The 21,126-nt window shown below is 37.9% G+C and overlaps 1 protein-coding gene across 1 annotated transcript in view; it reads left to right on the top strand.

Moving 5' to 3' along the window:
* Nucleotides 1-21,126, top strand: part of SLIT3 (slit guidance ligand 3) — a 549,457-nt gene that overhangs the window by 297,145 nt on the left and 231,186 nt on the right. Inside the window, exon 6 of the mRNA XM_075714742.1 lies at nt 16,778-16,849. Coding sequence (XP_075570857.1) covers nt 16,778-16,849 — 72 coding nt within the window. The remainder of the gene's footprint in view (nt 1-16,777; nt 16,850-21,126) is intronic.

Below are 21,126 nucleotides of genomic sequence, written 5' to 3'. Positions count from 1 at the left end.
TAGGTGGAAAATAGTTAAAAAATGACTTTCAGGAATCTAGAGATTTAAGTTGTACATAATTCACTTGCCTAAATGTGACATTGCTGTAAATTTTTAAATGAAGCCCCAAGCTCCGTGTCCACAGCTTGACAAAGGAAAACCTCACCCCTAAGTTTGAATGGGATCTGTTATCTGGGGTTTGAAATCTGCCACAAAAACTCAGGGTGACTACTGATATTTCCAGAGATTACTTATCTGCTTACTTATTTCGCTGAGCTCTGCTTGGTGCTTTCTGGACTCATTATTCTTTTATCCTAATAAAGCATAGATAAATTTTGATGCAGCACCCATGCTGCAGCACCGCTTTTGTACGGAGAGTAATGAATAGCAGATTTGGCCCTTTTCTGTTTTAATAGTCTTACAAAAGTCTCTTTGACAGAAACAAACTCCAGAAAATACCATGATTTAAAAACAGGCTATGTGGTATTCTTACTGTCCTTTTGATATAGAACTTGATTAAAATGGGATATGACATCAGTTGAAAAAGTATGAAAATCAAATTTTCTTTATTTTGTACTTTTGGGGGCTAACCTATGCCTACAGTTTATCTTTGGATAATTTATTCTGTCTTTGTGCCATACCTTAATTTTGAATACATTTGTTGAAAATTTCCTGTAGCATTCATCTGATTGTCAAAAGGAGCTTTTATTCTGAAAAAAAAAAAGTACTGGTTTTAATTATAATTCTAAATAGCTTCATAACCACTGTGAACTCTGAATTTACATCATTTTTATGATAGCCGCACCATTCCAGGTTTATTGATTTTGTCATTTGCTTCATTACATTTAATGCAAACCTTTTGTATGGAATTATTCCGGTACTGTGCTGGGCACGGAGGGGTCAGCGTATGCAGTCTCTAGCCAAAACAGCATAGCAATATCATTTTAGTGCAGACTCCATGGATAAACGGTGGTTGTAAATACTGTCCACTGGCAGAACAAAGTTTGCCTTCTCCTCTTGACCTTTCCAGCTGGACAAAGTTAAAACCATAGCTTGAGTAGTCATGGTTTTTTTTTTTTTTTTCTTTTCTCCTCTCCCCCTGTGTTTCAGCTTGGCTCTTCAGTCAGTGCAACACATGCCTTTTAGCTAGCGAGAAAAAGAGTCTTTTGGTGCACAAGAGCAGGAGTCGGGCAGCGCCTGCTCATTCCGTGGCAATGTCACGCTTTGCCGTGGGACTTGTCTGGCAGGACCAGTTCTGTGCAAAATTGGAGATCTTGCCTACAGCGAAGGGATCTGCAGGGAGTGCTGACCTGCTGCTCAGAATCAGTTCTGAAGAGCCAATGTGCTTTTTTTAAGGCAGAGATACTGTGGGTATCTGGAGTCTCAAGTTGTTTTACCATTTCACTGGGATTAAGTTTTGATATTTCATTTTGTAAATAAGCAACAGTGTTCCTGGATTTGTTGTACCTTTTACGGTGAATAAAACTTCCTCATTTCTTAATTAATACTGCATCACTTTTTCTGGATAACAATTGTTATTTTTAATCTAACTTCATTAAAAAAAAAAAAAAAGTGATGAAAACACTGGTGCAAAACGGGTAAGTAAATGGATTCTTGTTTTCTCCAGAAGGCAATGACTTAGGCTCAAAAATTAATTTCAGTAATTGATTGGGGGACTAGATTTCCTGCACCGCTCTTCCTTGACCACAAAATAAGATGGATGTCCCCCCTTCTTGACCCCACCTCAGCAAGGCTGCTGCTTGGCTATTGTCAGTCCTCAACTCAGCTGCAGCTTTCTGTGAGAGAGCAGAACTGGGTATTTAAAACGACGATGACGACAAAGCCTATATAGTTTCTTGCCACATTTAGAGCACAGAAGGGAATGATTTTGTTTCTCATTCAGTGATTCAGTCTGTTATATGGCTTCGCTATCTTGCAGTTGGGTGGCTCCATGAGATAAAGTGGCCGTAGGAAAACAAAGCCACCTGCAATTCAATTCAATCACAATTGTTATGCCTTGAAATGAAAACATTTTTGGAGGACAAAAGAATTAAACTGTAATGGTATAGTTGTATTTTACAGTCTTTTCATCGTAAATTGGTTTTATATGAACATATGTTCGCTGTGTTCATACAGGGAGGGATGTTACAGTCCTTTTAAACAGCTAAATTGCTGCATCAGTTGAAAGTTTCCTCAAAAGAAGCTCAGATTGTGTAAATCCTACATGGATATTAAGAAGATCCTGTGGAGGATCCTCATTTTCTTTTATTTTAAAAAAGTCATGTTTGTGCTTGGTTCTGCAATGTTTTCTTCCAATGTAAAATAAGGGTCTAAGTGAAGCACAGAGGGAATCTTCAGGCACTCTGAAGATTAACTCACACACTGTTATGAGATTAGTAGAAATAGTGTAAAGTTGATTATCTAGGTGTAAAGCTGAGAATGGCTTTAGTAAAATAGCTTTGAGGTAGGCAAGAATAAAACCCCTTTTGTCTAAGACCAGATGACATAGGGCGAATGCGAGATGGCAGCATTGGAAAGGGCTGTTAGATGATGGTCTCATTTGTACAACTGATTTCTGCTACCGAGTATCATTTTCCTCCACTTTTTTTCCTACCAAAAGCCTGTGGGATCTAATTTTGCTTTTGTTTACCCTTTGGTAGTCCCATAAATGTCAAAGAAACAAATGAGAGAATTCTGTCTTCATGTGGAAGTAACCTCTGCTCCAGTCTTTTGTGGTTTTTTTTAAAGCTCTTTTTAGAGTTATTTTTCCAAATCATTGAACAGTAGTAGTACAGTAACGCTGTGATAATATGCATACACAGCTTGTCCAAGGTGCTATTCTCACACTTAGAATTATTCTTCCTTTCTCTTGTTTTACTAGGGAAAGTGAGGATTTCTTAATTGTTCTTTTGAAGGAACATGAGACTTTCAAGAATGATCAAGATTATTTCCCTATATAATTCTGCCTCAATATCCTGTCAATCAGAAGTTGCTTATAAGGCAGGCATGATAGTTAATACTGGAATATAGAATGATGCTTTTCCAAAAAAAAAACAAAACCACCAAACCCCAGAATTTAACTCATTTAAACATAAACTAATGTGCTATATAAAACTGTGACGTGGTGCACAAGATTTCTTAAGGCAAATGGTTTACATTAAGATCCCCGTAAGCAGTTCTTGCTGCATTTCCAGGTGCACAACATACAAGTTACTGCATCCAGTCTACTTCTCAGTGCAGCAAAACATTATTCTTTTTCATACACCTTACAAATTGCTTGTCATGATGTGTGGTGGGAAATAGATCCTTCTGGTGTGAAAATTAGCTTTAGAAATGAGATTGATTTTTTTTTTCATTTTTTTTCTTCTTCCTTCTACTTTTTTTGTGACCCCTCAGTAGCCCTGTATGTGAGTTTCACCCTTGAACCTGCTTTATTTTGTATTTAATTTATATGCTTAAGCTCAGGTCATACACAACATCAGCTATTGATTAGGTCCTGCTTTTAAAACCAGTCTTATAAGGAAGATGACTGCTGCAAGGGGGTCAAGTGTTTTGCCTGGAATGAGTCACTGAATAAGGGGACTCGCAGTTATCTGAACTGTTTTGGTGGGGGTTTTGTTTGGTTTTTAGCTCTCTGCCTTGAGCTCACATTGCTTGTCAAAGATGTGGCACTCACTACTTGTGGAGCAGCTGGAAAGCATAATTAAGGGTTAATGTTCAGGCTGGGGAGGGGGGGATTAAGCAGCAAGCTCTTGCCAATAAGTTAGGCAAGAGCACTCTCAGGAGAATGACTGAGAAGGATGGGAGAAATGTACTGTGAAGCCAATCGTGCAGGTATCCTCTTTACCTACTTACAAAAGATTTGTTGCTTTGATTGCAAGAAAGAAAACTTTGGGGCACGGCTTTTCTCTGGCCATTTTATTTAAGTGCTGTCACATTTCAGTATGAATTAGATGTTTGAGATTTTGTTTAAAGGGTCAGGTAAGGTAACTGGTATGCTTTTTTGATCCAAACTTGCTGCCTAACCCTACTTAGGGAGTAAAAGTTTTCTTGCATATGACTGCCTTTTGGTTATGACAGTCCTGGCAGAGGAAGCAGCTGTCTCTGCTATGAATATATTTATGGATTAATGTCAGGAAAAAATAATAATAAAAAATGCCACCTAACAAGAAAGTTTCAAAGTCATATGAATTAAGTTAACTTTTAAGGTTCTTTGTTAATGGCTTTAATTTTGTAAGGCTTGTAGAATCATTATTCAGTGGCTAGTAAGTAAAGGTGAATGAACAGTTTAGATGTGTAACCATTTATATTTAAGAAATCACAATGTCTAAGATGACCTGAAGGTTGATGTTATTAATTTAAAAATGAAATATTTTTCTTGAAAAAAATTAAAAACTTCATGGTTTGTGGAGAAAACTATTGAAGTCTGTAACTTCTAGGAAATTCTGTATATAAACCTGCATCTGCAATATTTCCTGTTGATGTTAGATGTAAGGTGTAAAAATTAGTTAATATCCATATTTCTAATAATAAGGCATCTTCTATCTATATCTATTTTTTTTCTTTTTAAATTAGGGATGCAGTTATTTCATGATGCTGTTTTTACCAGTTTCAAATGGAATAATTCTTTCACATTTCTGTTCATTAGAAATCCTGCATTTATAGATAAATACAGACTTTTAAGTTACCTTACTCGAGTTTCCTGCAAAGTGGAATAAAGCCCTTTAGAGGTGACCTATCATCCTGTTTTTGCAGTGCGTGTCATCTTGGAAATTATGGTTGTTCCTTGGTACTGGGAATTCTAAACTGTGAAGTTTCAGATCCAGGGTCAAGTTATTCCTTGTCCAGCAGTTAATCTCTCCAAGCAAATAGTGATCCAGCAGGAAAGCTGACAGAGACTTCAACACCTGTTAGGCTGTTTTTAAATTCTACCCAAGAACTAAGCTTATGTGATGATATTGGGTACCAATAGGGTTTTTGATGATAATTTTACTTTCAAGTACTGCAATTCAGTAGAACATTAGTGCTGTTACACGTTTTACCTATATTTTTATAAATGTACTTTGTGACCATAGTAACATTATCAATAACTATTTATTGCAGTAAGTGGTGTTCAGCACTTTTCATATAAACTCGCCCTGTTCTGTGTTTTGGGTTGGTACTTTACATGTCCTGAGGCCAGGGAAGCATATTTTAATTTAGAAATGATGTGGGTTAGTGGAACTGGAAGTGTTGTGTTCAGTTCCTGAAATTTTGTAAAACCTCCTTATGCTGCTGACAGCTGTGCATCCGCAGGGCAGATGAATAAGTGTATTAAAGGGTGAGCAACTCAGATACTACAGCAATCACATAAATGCCAAAAATAGACGGATGCCATTTGCTTTTATGAATTAAAAGAAATAGACCTATAGTTTTCATGTAAGTAGAAAGAAACACTCCCTGGTGAATATGTGGAAGAGTTGTCACATGTGCTCTGTGCCCTGTTCCCGTAGGATATATAGCAGTGCCACACTGATTTGGTAAAATGTTCAGAAAGTTAAAGATCTGCTAACAAAAACTGAATGTAGTGATCCAAACATATTGGATGCTTATGGTTCATATGGGTGTTCAAATAGGAACATTTGTTCCAAAATGCTTGTAAACATAAATCTGCAGGATGGATTGCTGTCCTTACCCTGGATGATAAACATTTCACAGATGACATGAATTTGGCTGGCTTGAAAACAATAAAACAAAATGGCTTTTTTTGTTAACTGTGATCCAGTTTGCTGTGTATTTCCGTAGTGCTTTTCAAAGTATTTCAAATTGATGTAATTACTAGGTCCCAAGATGACCAAAAGCAACATTATTTTTGGTTCCCATTTGGTATGTCAGGTCTTTTATTTGCATTCCTTTCCTACCATCTTTTCTGTGTCGTCTTTTGATTGACTTTTCTTTCAGGTTCTTTTTGTCTGTCTAGAAACTAGTTATTGTTTCCTAACACTTCTTGTTCTGTAGATGCCCTGTTAAGTGTTTTGGGCTTGCATTTGTTACGTTCAGGTGTTTCATTGACAACGTAGGTGAGTTTAGCAAGTGTTCCAGAAATGGTGTGGACTTGGGCAAAGGAACAGATGGCAGAAGAGGTCACAAGTCACAGAAGCATAGTTTGTGTGACATTTTCTTTCTGAAATACATTGTGAGATGATTAACTTGAATCTGGATAACTACTGGAGGAAGATGGATGGGTCTTCAAATTTATATATAACTGCCCGACAAACATTTCATGTCTAGGAGTACACTTTGGCCGTATTGATAAGAAGAAGTCACCTTCAGTCTGGCCTGCTCAGGGCTCTTGCATGAGGCTCTGAAACCACACAGAATGAGGTTTCCTCCCCCACAGACCTCACCATGTAGCAGGCAGGGCATGACAACACTCACATCTGTGAAACAAAAGGTTGTGATTTTGGAGAAGGCTATTTGGTGAAAGTTCAGCAGTTAAAGCTAATTGTGTACAGTGTATGGCCCAGAGCAGGCTCCAGTCAAATGTTTTCCATTCTGCAATTGCTTATAGCTTATCCTGTTCCCTATAGAAATGATTTCCTAACGTTTTGGGATCTCTGTGACAAAGGTGCTTTTACATCACTAGTTTCCTAGCTCCTGGGTAAGGCAGTGACCCAGCACCCTCCAGTCCTGGAGCCACTCTCAGACAGTCACTGCTTTTTCACTGAAGGATCTTCCCTGATTTGGAAATGCTGGTTTCTTTTTTACACTCTGAGTGTTTGCTGAGGATACCCCACTTTGTAACAATAACAAAATGGCAGCTTTTAGTGCTTATTTGAATGGATATATGAAGTATATAGTCAGAACTGTAACCACAAGAAGTAATTCCAGTGGCAATTTGGATGTGGAACTTGAATTCATTGCCTTGAGTAGTGAGAATGAAGTTTGATGTAAAAGTCTTAAAAGCTCAGAAGCTTGACAATGAATTCTAAGGTCTCTCTCCCACCCGTAGCACCGACACATCTAAACTTGCCCATATGCTTATCTAGTATTGATTATAGATCAACCAAAAGTCTGACTTACAAAATGAGATGGGATAATAAGAAATGACAAATACGAAGACTCTTAAAAACAGAGGATTGGGATGTTGCATGTGCATCGAAGCAACAAGTGGAAAACAAATCTCAAATATTTTTATAGTATCCATTGTTGGCCTTGTTCTATATCAGTAAGAGGGCAACAGCCTTAGGGCATAGTTATATGATGGACGTGGGTCAGCTGGTCTTTTTCAGTAGGCCTGAGAAGTCACATACCTGTGAAGCAGAGAAACATGTAATCAGAGTGAGGAGTCAGAATTTAGAGCTGCATGTGGACCTCAGCCATTCAGGAGCATTTGCGTGTTAAAAACAAAATCTCTGACTTTGATAATGCCCAGACGGATAGCAGTGAACAAAAGAAAGCTGTAGCTAAGCCAAATGGCTCCTTGTCTTAAAGTAATTGAAAACACTTATTTTTCATTGGTTATTTTTCAGTGGCCAATTTTACAGTGGAAATTACTAGAATAATTTAAACTCCACATCTCAAAGGCGAGTTGCTGTTGCCAGATCAGTATAAGAGAAAAGAGTCAAAACCAAACAAAAAACCTGGAAGCACCACACACACACCCCCTTTCATCATCTGGAGTGCCACTTACTCATCCTAAAATCAGAGCCTACAGCTGTATTAAAGATGAAATGGCCTGCTCTTTGGAACCCTGTAGAAAAGCTTCTGAGCCTGTGCTAAGCAGGATTAGTACTGGAAACCCGTATCAGAATGATGTAAAACTAATGCAGCATGTTGCAATGTGTAGTGTTCACTAACTATGCTCCAGTGACTGTGGGTTTTAGTTATTATTTTAGCACTTCTTGGATATTGAGGAACTGAATACAACCATATTAAAAAAAAACCCAAAAAAACAGTAATCCCCCAAACCAAAATGTGTCACTGAGATACCCCAAACTGTTCTTCCCTCTCTAGCATTAATTGGCCATTTTTGTTTTTTTAAGACAGTGTGATAAACCAAGATCTGATCGAAAAATTAATTGGTGTGTTATACTAAGATACTACAGTTCATAAGTGCAAGACGTTAATTGTTTGGGTATTCATCCACTATGTATTAATATTAATTTTCTAATTTAAAAAAAAAGGTCACCAAAACATACGAATCTTTATTGGTTTGCCCAAATTTACCAGCCATGTAACAAGGCTGACGCTCTGCTGTGACTTTACTCACAACATTTACTGTTTTGGTACTATTTCCTCCTAATTTTTGTCTTAAGAGCTAGAAAACATATCTCAAGTCATTGTATGACTGCGGGTGATAGAATTAATCTAATGTAATATGTGATTTCAAAGGGGACAGATGTCTGGAGATCAAATGTCAAGATTCCTTTTTGCTCCGTCATCTCCCTAACTGTGTAAAGGAGGTGCTTCTGGTGTCTGGCCCTTGGGCGCGTTTACCTTCGCTTAATTGCTGAGGTCTATTACATTTGCTCTCTGCCACAGCCTCTATCTTGTCATGTAATTTTCACATTTGCTGAAAAAGTCTAGGCCTCCTAAAGTCATGAGAGCCCCAGTTTTCCTCTCAAAGCTGAATTTAGTAAATTATTAATAATAAAACTGTGTAAACAATGAAACACCAGAATTGAAACGATTTTCGCTAAGCAATCCTATTAAATAACCACCTTGCTTTGCTACATCCCACTCTTTATCCTGACAGCGCACGTGGGCATCTTTAGCCCTTTCTCTCGATAAGCTCTGCGCAGCCCTGTGCTGCCTGGGCTCCCGCTGGCGGGAGCTGGGCACGCGGGCAGCCCCAGGGAAGCCCTTCGGTGGTGTCCTCGGGGCAGCAGTAATGTCATCCGTGTCCAGAACGTCTCCTGTCCTGCGCTGTGGGTAAGAACCAGCGGAGCAATGACCCTGCCTTGTTGTGTTGCTCTAGAGTTTCTTGCAGCCCTCTGGCCTTCTGAAGCCACGTTTTAGAAATACTGGTAGCTCCAAACAAATTTTGTCTGTCTTTGACAGCTGATAGAAATTTTAATATTAAGAGATGAAGCATTCGTTGTCTTTCTTTTTTAAATTTTGGTTCTGTAATGAATTTGTTACTACAGGGAACGTACGCACAGAATCATTTTCAAGGAAAAAAACGCAAACCCCAGTTGCATGCTGCTGTATTGATCTGCCGTAACAGCTAGCCTGTGGAGGCTTATTTATACTTCCTTCAAAATTAGCATGACTTATGTGCTATTAGTTCCATGTAAGTAATACCATGATGGTACATGAGCCTATGTAAACATTGACCTTGCTTACAGTACGCATCTTGATGCATGACTTGGGCAGCAGGGCCATCAGGGGCTGCTGTCCGCGAGGAAGGATGCAGGCATGGGGAGCCCGGTCCCTGAGGGCACGCTGTCCCTTTGTTAGAGCACCCCACAGGCACGCTGAAGGGGACGAAGGGACTCAAGGTTTGATGCAAGTGATGGCCACAAACTTGTAAACAGAGGTAACTTCCAGCTGTTACTGCAGGTCAGGGGTGGAAAGGAGCAGTTGCTTAGTGATCCTATTCCACCTGCAGCAGCTAGGTGGATGCTAGCCTTCTGCACCTCTACCCCATGCTCTTTGTACATTACAAATTTTTACTAATTATTTAGATTAAATATCTGCATATTTTTTTCTATATAAGTGCCTTAGTTTCAGATTTTCCACATTTACATAGTAACATCCCTAATGATATGATTTCCTATTAATGTTCCTAATATGATTCCCTAGTTTGATTTCCTATTAATAAGGTGAATGATTAATAACATTTTGGAATTAGAACTTTTCTTTACATGTGGTATTTGATACTTGTCAACTGAAAATAACAATAAATAAAACAAAGATTTAAGTAAGTGCAAACCTTCTGAAAATGTAAAAACCACTATGGCAAATAACTTTCATATTCTCTAACACCCATTTTATCTTCCTCAATTTCTTCCCCTTTTCCCCTTTGGGGCTATGGCAGAGGAGAACAACAGATGGTTATCAGTCAAGAGTAACTAGGGAAACCGCAAAACCTGCCCCAATTGCTATGGAGACAGCCATTTCTGTGCTTGGTATGCACTATTTGTTACATCAGCAACCAGAGAGAGTTAAAAAAAGAAAAAAAAAAATTGTTCTAAATCCCCTCTTATTGAAAGGAAATCTTGGGTTTGTGTGTATTTATCCTTGTGAGAAGAGGCAGGAGTAGTCTACATGTTCATTTGCCGCTTAAGTTTTGCATTAAGCTAATACGATATCTATTTTTTGACAGTAACATTTTGAATTGTGAGTTAATGTAATAAAAAAGAACGTAAATACTTAATACTTTTGAATAGTCTGCAGAGTAATTATTTATAAGCAACTCTTGCCCTCCAAATTAGATATCCCTCCCTCATTTAATATCCTGGCAACACAGGTTGGGTATGAAAACTGAAGACAGACAATATGACTGTGCCCAATTATTTCAAGTAGGTGAGCTGTTTTTGCACAACGCTTCAACTGTAGCTTTTGGCAAAACCACGTCTTTAGGAAACATAAAAGGAAAAAAAAAAAGAAATTTTGGAACACTTGTAAAAATCCCAGAGGGAGACTTCAGCTTGATCACAGCAGTTCTGTCATTTGTGTTTTGCACCACCGATTTACTCCACTTGAGAATTATTTTAATGTTGAATTTAATGTATCAATTCTTTAAATTTTCTAATACAAGCAAGCTCTTAGAGAATGATTTTAGTAAAGCATCAATAAAGAGTAAAAATTAAACATGAAAAAAGCATTAAAAGCTTCTTTGAAATAACTTTATATTATTTCAATTTACTTGAATTTAGTATTACTTCAAAGGACCATCTAGTACCATTTATGATGCTTCCTTATCAATTTAATTTAAGGATAAGGACTTTAGTTTGGTAGGTGACAAATTTTGCATAGATGTATTGGTGTCATTTTCCTTTGAAATTTTAACATTCTCAAAGTTATATAAGGACTGGTTTGGAGGCTGGACAATAAATGTTATAGAGTGTGTCTCTAACTCTTACAGGTTATTGAGGAGCTTCAGTACTAGGGTGTAAACTTTACCGGAAAGCGATGGCATAGACCCAGCATTTTGTATTAGAAAAAAAAATGGAAAAGATTTGGGGAAAACGTTGTCCAAACTGAAGTTCTTTTGGAGATGTAATTAACAAAATTCATTTTTGTTATAGCAATTTTATAATAAGTCAGAGTGAATTTACCTTCCTGTTAAATGGCTTTTGAAAATTCCTTTATATACTTCAGTAATACAATACCTTTAATATGGATACTTCTGGTTAAATATGCAAGTCTTTTATTAACGAGGAAATGGCTCTTGCTTAATCTCGGATCTATAACAATAGATACCTATAACAGTAGTAATTTCATATCTGTAACAGTAGAACTTTCTTAAATATGCAACTATTCTAACACTTCTTTTTATGCTAAACAAGTAAAATATGAGAAACAAGGAAATCTGAAAAGTACTTATTACAGTACTTGTTAATACAGGCTTTTATTTAAATATTTAACTAGATTCTAGACAACATATAGAAAGCGGTTATAGTAATTAAACTAGTGTCACATTATAATCAAAACCCAGATCAACACTTGAGCTCTGCAGTGGGCTCGGTAGTGTTTGTAAATGGAAAAAAAAAATCCCTCACTGAAACAAATAAAGTACAAAACACCGATTATAATAGTTCATTATTGTGAGATGTTGATGCTTGAAAGACCTTTTCTTCATGAATGTGAGTATGGCTAATTACAGAAAAAATATTGAACACTCTTATATATGGTATTAGGTTAGTTGGTGTACTATGAAGAAAGACTGCTAGTAATATAAATGTAATGTCTTAAACATTAACTAACTTCTAATATTAGTAAAAGAATAGGTTATTTTGGTTTCGGAAAAATTCACCCTGGATTAATTAAATTCTTTACTACTTTAGAACAGTTTTGGGGTTTGTGTTTTGTGGTGGTGTGTTTTTTGTGGTGGGTTTTTTTTTTTTTAAATCTAGTAGCATGATATAATTTTTATCAGCTTTGTTGCTAGGGAGTTTTATCTCTCAAATGCATTTGAAAACTAAATATTCCTTACTGTTGTCAGAAAAACCTCCAAGCCTCAGTATTTAAAGGATTATTTCAAATGGCAAAAGAATATCAACATTGTAAAATCCTATTCCTTCCAAATGTTATTTGAAATTTAACTCTCATGTATGATAGATAATGTACAAATCTAAATGGATAAGCTGGAGTTATACTATGTCAGAGGAACTGTTTTAAACAGTTAAAGTGGTGTCTCGGCCAAACCATAGACTGTCCAGTGATATAAACCTATTAGCATTATTTCTCATTTCGTAGAAAGGTGATTGTGTGTAAGTTTTGGGTTTTTTAATTTTAAAGACAGACAATGACCAATCAGTTGCATATAATTTAGCCACATAATTTTCCTGCTTTTTAATAAAAACTGAGACTAGCTATTGAGTCATGGTTAGAGTCAGTTTATAATAATACATATGGCATTATGTATTATAGCTCTACCGTATGAAAGATGCCTTTTTCTCCAAATGGTTTTATAAATTCTCACATTGTTTATAAGCATTTTTCTGTGTCACGCTTCCCCTAAATCCCATATACCCATTCAATATTTTCTTGCTGGAGCGTTTTGCTCCATTCTCTGAGATCTTCTGGTATTGCTCTTTGTATCTGTTAGTATTGTCTGGTTGCTAATTGCCTGTCACGGAGATTCTCGGATCCCTGGAGCCTTTTAGGTGAGGTCAGAGTAGGTAATTCAATCACACGTGAGCTGCTGGGTTTCCCAGGCTGGAGTCTCAGCTCACTGACGTTGGAGCAAGAACCCTTCTGACAACGTCACTGAGCCCAAGTCTAGTGCTTTGTGTCTAATGCCTGAGAGATTTGGCATTGAACCCAAACACTTTAACCCAAGTAAAAGTTAGATAGCTATCTAACTTAGCAAAAACCTGGAAGTTCAAAGTTTGGAGGTGTCTATTTGTTCATGCCTTGGCTTGTAGCTCTTATAATGTGCTATACGTGTTGTACGGCTGTTTCACATAGCTCAGTTATTGTGATTTCGTTCACCCTTTAGCCTCTTTTAAATACAGAGGCTCACTTTTTCTGCGTAAGAACCCTTATTTTCTTCAGAGGCAGTTGAATCACTTGGTAGTTTTAGATAAAGTCTGAGCTTACTGCTGCATTCCTTCAAAAGGCGGGAGTAAACAGAGGTATAAAAAGTGACTTTGTTCATCTCAAAATTGTGTCTTAAACCTGAGTTTGCGTTGTCTGACCTTTTTTGACCATTACATTACACCATTGCATGCATAACATCCTGTTTGTAATATTGAGGAGAAAAAAGATCTAGAAAGTGTATGAACGCTGACAAACAGAGATGGCAATTAAATCTGAATAAATGCTTCTGCTGGCTGAGACCTGTTTTTAAATTTACCTGTAAGCCTGGAGCAGCTGATCTGTGTCTCGGGTAGCAGTGCTCCGCGTGTGTGTGAGTGCTCCATACAGAAGGCAGTGATGAAGAAATGAGAGCAGCGTCGCATGTTCCTCAAGGAAATGTATGTGCTACCGGTTCTGAAATACTGATTTTTTTTTTCCCCTTTTTTTTTTTTAAGTTGAATTTTTTCTTTCTCTATATATGGTTAGTTTTATTCAGGTAAGATGTTCTTCTCAACAGATGTTAGGCATGTCTATTCTGTGTGTTGAAGAGCTGCATGCACAGCTTACCCACGTTGAGTATGTGATCTGGCTGCTAGCCCACATCACAAGATTTTTATTTTGTCTTCATGGGTATAAAAGTATGTGTTGAACACCTGTCTTTGCCTTTCTGTAAGGCTGTACCTGAAGTTTTCTCAAAACTTTAAACTAACACATTGTCTTGGCAGGAAAATGTTGTTCAGATTTTAAACTCTCAAATCTCTAGTCTCTGCTTAACCACTCACCAGGGTGCTGCACAGATGCAAAGAAATAGAATTTCCATCTTTACACATTGAGAAATAAATGGGGAAGTGAAGGGTCTTAAACACAGTCATGCCTAATTTTAAGACAGCTAATAGTTCTATTCCTTTTGAAAATAAATTCTCATGCTTAGACCTAAACACATATGTGAATGTTTTGGTGTGATAGATATCAGGAGACATGAGCTCTGTCTGTTACAAAGAAGCATTAAATGTGTGGGTGTCTCCCAGAGACAGTGCAGCTTTAGTTTATAGGGCAGGCAGAATCAGCGTGTATCTTGAATGAATATTTTCCCTATTTACTGACTATCCTGCTAAGTGCATGTTTTCTGGGCGTCTGGAGGTTTCCCATGCTGTGGTCCTATGGATTAATCACACGGACTCAACTTGGTTATTAGCGCTAGCATGACTGGACCTATGGAAATATGATTAAGATTGTCATTGCACTTTTTCAACAAAAATCAATCTATGAGAGTAGCTTTTTTTTAAAAAAAAATACACGGTGAAGCGCTTTAATCGGAAGGCTTTGCAACTCTCACACTGGGTTTATTTGCTTATTTTAGTGTATTGGGCAGAAAAACCAATACTATAGTATAACTCAAATAAAAATAGGCAATATATAGTATTTCCTATAGAAGAAGAGAGGTGATTCTCAAGTTATGCCTGCTTTCTCTTCGTCATGCTAGCATGTGCCAACTTTATGCTTAATAAAGCCAACTGAAGTGTAAAGTACTTAGTCATGCAACTGGTGTTATATTTAACTCATTTGAAGTTTATTCTGTCTGAAATCCACTATCCTTTCTGTTTGAGCAAAAAATTTTTAACAACCCACACAATTAAACAGGGATCTCGGAAAAAGCCGCTCAGCAGCCACTGGTCCTCCCAGCAGTCAAAAATACATAGTTTTTAGCATCTTTGCTAGGTGGTGGGAGAAGCATGCTAGGTGGTGGGAGAAGCAGAGAGAATATAAAGAAATATGTATATATACACACACTTGTATACCTAGGTATATATACTATGCATGAACTCTTATGTTCCAGAAAAATCCATTTTGGATGATTGTACATCCCAGTATCTGTCAGTATAGGAGACATCGCTGAAGTTTTGCCAAATTCAGCATGTTCTCCAAAGTTATGAGAGCTGTGAGAAACCTTAGCTGGGCTTTATGCTTGCTAAGCTTTTTAGTAGACCTTATAGTGTGTATGTTTTTTCATGTACTGTAAATCATAAAAAAACCTGATGTTCATCAACACCAGTCTACATTATGAAGGATAAGTTTCCCATAGTCTTCAAATATATACATATTCAAGATGTTCAATGTTAGTAGATCAAACTCAATCTTTAAAGGGGTGCATAAAGATTATATTTGCTGTTGCTTCATTTAAACCTTTGCATTGCCTTCTGCTCTTTACCCCAAAGAGACTTGGGTTTGTTTTTTTGTTTTGTAATTATACTGTAGTGCTCTGTGCTTTATTCTTCTATAATACGGAAGTTGTGACAAATGTCTATATTTAGACCTGAAATCAGGTACAGCAAATAATTGGAAAGAAGTTGGTAAAACTATGCAAGTATATTGTGGACAGGTGTAATATATTTGCTGTCTCTGTGTATATATTTATTATTTTGTAATGGCAACCAGAAACTGCAATGCAATCTTGCTATCTTTGTTCATGATACTTTACACACATAGGACAAATGGCCCCTCCCTCACCAGATCTAAAGTATATGCTATGCAAAGGGCAGTATATTACAGAGTTGGGAGCCTGCATGCATTTTTTTATGAAATGCAGATATTGTACTTGTGCATGGGTAGGTACATAATTTTATTTAAGTGTAAAATTTCAAGGATCAGATGTCGGAAAATGCAATCACTGAATTTTAAATTACAACTTATAACTTTAATTTTCTAAGGAAAAGAGACAGATGTAGCTGTACTGCCGTATCCACATATATTGTAAAATGTATTTAAATTATGCGTGTGCAGGGAGACAAATGAGAGAACTCCACCATCCAAATATTAAATTACACATTTCGAAGTAAAATGGTGTTTTAAGTGTACGTGTGTATAATGCTTTCTGTCACTGGATTGCTCTCCCTGATGCAGTTAGACAGAATCTGTATTTAGTCAGAAATCTTTCAATAGAACGGGCTACCAGATGGGACCAGTAACAATGCAGAGAGGCATCGAACCACCACAGACATTTGGTGCTTAGAATAATAAAAAGACTATAAAATTAGATTAGTTGAGTCTAATTTGGAATTGGTATATTCCCTACGCACTCTCACAGCTCTTGGGCAGATAAAGCCTGGAGATTTAGTACTGTCAGGACAGAGGACTCCAACTTCCAGTAAAAGAAAAAAAATGCATTCTGGGAGGTCACGGAGGGCAGCACAGTGACCTCCAATGATTTACAGGCCTTTAGCTTAATGAAATTGTTTCAGTGACATGACGGTAAAAGCTCATAATGGATTGGATGCCCTAATGTAATGAAATTACTCCCTTCTGCCTTTAAAAAAAAAAAAAAAAAAAAGGCGCAATTAATATTTACTGAGACCTGACAGGCTTCAGTGTGCGGTAGCGTGCAGCGCTGTCAGACAGCAGCGAGCAGAGCCAGAGCAGTGTGGCAGCTGAGCAGCCCTGCGCCGGGTGGCGAGCAGGCGCTGCGAGGGGGTGGAGGGACACCTCTGTGACGGGGAAGCCCCCAACCTGGCGCTCCGAGGCAGCTCTGCCCGTACCAGCCAGCCTTCATCCTCTCCCTTCCTTTCTGCAGGCAACTGGACAACAACCAGATCAGCTGCATCGAAGATGGAGCCTTCCGAGCCCTGCGCGACCTGGAGATCCTGTGAGTTGACTTGGTGCTGTGCTGGGGTGGTGGGGGGGTGGCTCTCCCCGTGCTGCAGTGCTGAGTGAATCTCGGGGCTTGATAGCCTTCCTTCCCACCTCAGAACGGTGGCATAGGTAGCAAAGTGAAATCTCACACTTCCCCCAGGCTGGGGTTACTGCTAATTAAACCACAATAGATGACTTCTCTGCTACCGCTCCTGAGGATCAGGGATATTGCCGTGCTCACTGCTGCGTGGAACAGATGGGGTTCAGCAGTATTCAAAGTGCGTCCGATGTACGCTCTGCAGCCAGAAACCTGGCCAGGTCTGCGTAATGTCGAGTAGTGGATGGGTAACAGGTTCGTGGGGAACAATATTATGAGATATCTGACTATTGCCCTAGACAAAAAGCTGTTTAAAAGGTGTTTGGCATGTAAGAGGGAGGAGAGACGGGCGTTTGGCAGGCTTGTTCAGTGCAGTCATTGGCTTTTGGGGAGGATCCTTCTCTGAGGGCTGAAATAACACCACGTTGTGCTCTTCACGTACCACAAACTTTACACATCAGCTGTTAAAGCTGCAGCACAGACCAAAAAAAGAAAAAAAGGATTTGACAGTGAAAGCTGACTCTAACAGAGAAAAAGCACATTAGATTTAGAGCACCATCATTGTAATGTAAAATCCAATATTACCCAGGAATCAGTATCTGAGCAGATAATTTGCTTATTACTAACAGTTACTTGTTCACTTAGAGACCTTTTCTGGAATAGGTTTTGACAACATGAACTGATATAAAGCTTTCCCTGTTACCTGAAAGTTAATACTGCAAGGCTGAAAGTATTAATAGTTGTGAAAGCACACAATCCTAAGCCAAAATGGAGAGGGAGCCAGGGGGCACCCCTCCAACATTCCAACCCTCAACATCTGAACTGGAGTTAATACTGGTCCAGTACTGAAACGGTATACACTTAAATACAGCAGGGAAGGCCTGCTCAGACTGCTGAAAAGCTTGCCCTTAAATTACAGCGTATGAAACAGCAAACGGTACATGGTTAAAGTAAGCACCTGCCTCACACAGTCCTGGCTCCTGGAGATTCAGCAGACTCAAGGCATTGCCTTTGCTTCTGAGAACAGGCAATACAACGGGCTTTATAGACAGCGCTGTGCCACGTACCACGGTGCTTTTGAATATGCATGTGACAATATTGGGAATTCTTCCCCAAGGGCTCTACCCACCTCGAACTGATGCTCAGAGGAGTTTTGCCATCAGTTTCTGCCATGAGCAGAAGCAAGTTCAGCTTTCTGAGGGACCTGGGAGTGGTGGCTGTGCATGTTTGTCTGTCACAGGCATCCGAGATACCTTTGGCCTCTCTCTCTCCCCCCAGCTGGGATATTGATATTGATCAGATAGTGTGTGTGTTGCTCGTATTGAGCTAACAGTAGGTATCTGCAGAATTTCTCACCTGGGAACTTACGTTATCAAGAGTACTTGGAGTTCTATATTAATAGCACTTTTCAGGAAAAGTAATGTGTTACCACTATGAAGTTTTACTTGTCTGTCAGATTGAAAAGTCTACTGTGTGGTGAAAGAAAGGAAGAAAAGAAAAAAATCATGAACTCCTGTGAAATAGACTTTTTTTTTTTTTTGATGGACCAATTTTCCATATCCGCAGAGAGTGAATCAGTTCTCCAGGAACAGTAGACCGTGCTATAACATTGACTAAAATAGGCTGGACAGTAAATGGAACCTTTTTTGTAATGTACTGAGTTCTGCAGGCTCTGAAAAAGTTGCTGGGAATGCATTCCTTCTCTCCAGGATGTAGTAAATGTTGGATTAGTTTATTTACCTCTCTGCTTTTAATTGGTTAATTCTATGGCAGTTATTTGTGGGTGGGAGAAGAGGAGGATATATAAGATACATCATAATCAGTTCATCAATGCAGTTTTAATTTTCAGCACAGGCATACTGCTACAGGAAAAATCAATCTTAATTCTAAAAATTGAGAAAATGGATTGATAGTGTCTATTTCTAAACGTATTTTTCTTGCAGTCATGCAATGTGAGTTTTATATTTCCAACCTAATCTGAATTTTTTTCCAAGTTCTATTTCAGAGAAAGTTTGAGCATTTAAATCTCACTATCGAAATAAATTTGGTTTAATGCCCCAGAGAATATCATATCTTCAGTTGTAAACCAGTCATAAATGCTAAAACATTAAAGTGATTTGAACCACCAAAGATTATTAACAAGTGAAACCAAATTTCATCATTTCAGACCTGCTATATATTTTATGCAGATATATTTTAACCTGTAATGCAACACGTAGAAAATATTTCAGAATTCTGGCAAAAATTAATCTAATTATCTGTTTGAACAGTTTGCAAGGGGACCAAATAATATATTTCTTTGTTATCTTACTGAAATATTGTGACCTTTCTGATATCAAACGTTTACATTTCTGCATGTTTTCTCTGCACACGCACCTGTCCACAGAATTCTAAATTCTGTAGAGAACTCAGGGCAGAGACAAAATGCTTAACATAACTCAAAAAAAAAAAAAAAATAAAATTAAGAACACTTTCTTCAAAAGCCTTTTGGTTTCTGGATTGCACTTTCATTCACCATTAATTCCTCAAAATCATGGGTACAACGATTTTGGTGATTTGGTAGATGTAGGAACAGAAGGAAGTTGTGCAGTTATCCTTCAACAAGAAGAGCACTCCATAGTCCATGTTACTTATTTCTGCTTATCAGGCAAGCTGTTTTCACTTACTACTTTTATTTTCTTTTTCCTATGTTATGAATAATTTTCTGTACCAACAAATAGCACAGAGGCAGAGATGAAAACAAGACTGAAATTTGTGACTAATTTCAGTACTTGAAATGCTCCAGTGAGTTCCTAACTCCAGCTGAAGCTTGGGTCAGACCAAGGCACTGATTGCGGTTCCTAATACGAACACTGTCTTTTGGTCACTTTTTTGTTTATGAGCTTCCGTGTTTCAGATGTCCCAAAAGGCGTCCCTGATCCTATGATCTGAACTATGTAGACCATAATGCAGGTGCCAAGTGCTACTGGTGACTCTGAGTTTTGGGTTAAAAAGCTGCAAAAATGTTGAGTATAAAGTGCTTTGGTGGCTTCTGTTGATTGTCTTTGCCCCTGCAGCAAGGTGAAAATAATGTCTGAGAAATGGCATGCAGAAATTACATGGTTACTTAAACATCCTTTCTTGGTAGTTTTGTATTGGGGCTAGTTTTGTTCATTTTTACATCAGATTTTCTGTACAGCTTCCCATGAAGGTTTTGGGTTTAATCTGTTGACAAAATAGGGATTTCTCTTGTTGACGTACTTTTTCCCCCGTTTTGTAAGATGATAAAGCATATTTCAGTGGGTTTGTTCTTGCATTCCAACACACAGAAAGGTGTGTGCAACCACTGAAACAGCAATAAAATGTAAAAGGGACATGTATTTGTAAAGGGGTGGCAAAAGTTATTAACTGACTTATGACCTGTTAGAATAGAAATGCACAAAAAAGTTGAAAAAAATTGGTGTGAAACCTTCACTGACTGAAGTGTCATTTTCAGTAGAAGATTGTCTGCTCTGCTTAATTGTTAGTTATGTCCTGTGGCAATACCTGGCAATAACAGTATTATTGAGAAATATTTATTAGTGTAGCTGTAAGCACATTTAAAGATTATTAAAAAAACTTCACGAAACAAAACCAAAAAAAACCCCAAAGAATTCTTCAAAATAATTGTCCAGTATTCCTTATGCTGCGTGGCAGTACTATGTTCATATCCTTTGTAGATTAGAAATTAGTCCATAGCTTTATTTCCAAGTGTCCAAAATTATGAAGCATAGGAGATAAAACTCTTTCAGAGCTCAGAATTTCACCTTCAGTCTCTTACAATACATAAATAAAAGGAATTAATTTCAAGGTCGTTCAACAAGCTGTCAAACTGGATAAACTAGTAATATTGAGTGAATGATCATGCTGTTGTCATTAGACTGGAAGCGCTGAACAATACTTGTGCTTTTAGGATTTGTATATCAGTAAGATATAGAACTCAGTTTAGCAAAACCCCCTTTTAATTTATTTGTTATTGTTTTGCCTCGCTGGGGTAGCTTGAAAACTGTGTGGTGACACGGCAGTTGTGCCATGTGGACAGGACAGGAAGAATTACGCATCACTGTTGGCAACTTAGGTGGAGTGTTTTCCTTGTTTTATATTGCAAAAGCTGGTTTTCCTCCTACTTTACAATGATAGCTACAGGGACTGGAGCTTGAACATATTTTGTTCAT

This window comes from Pelecanus crispus, chromosome 8 (assembly GCF_030463565.1).
Source record: "Pelecanus crispus isolate bPelCri1 chromosome 8, bPelCri1.pri, whole genome shotgun sequence".
Classification (NCBI taxonomy): Eukaryota; Metazoa; Chordata; class Aves; order Pelecaniformes; family Pelecanidae; genus Pelecanus; species Pelecanus crispus.
This window is presented reverse-complemented; position numbering and strand designations above follow the sequence as displayed.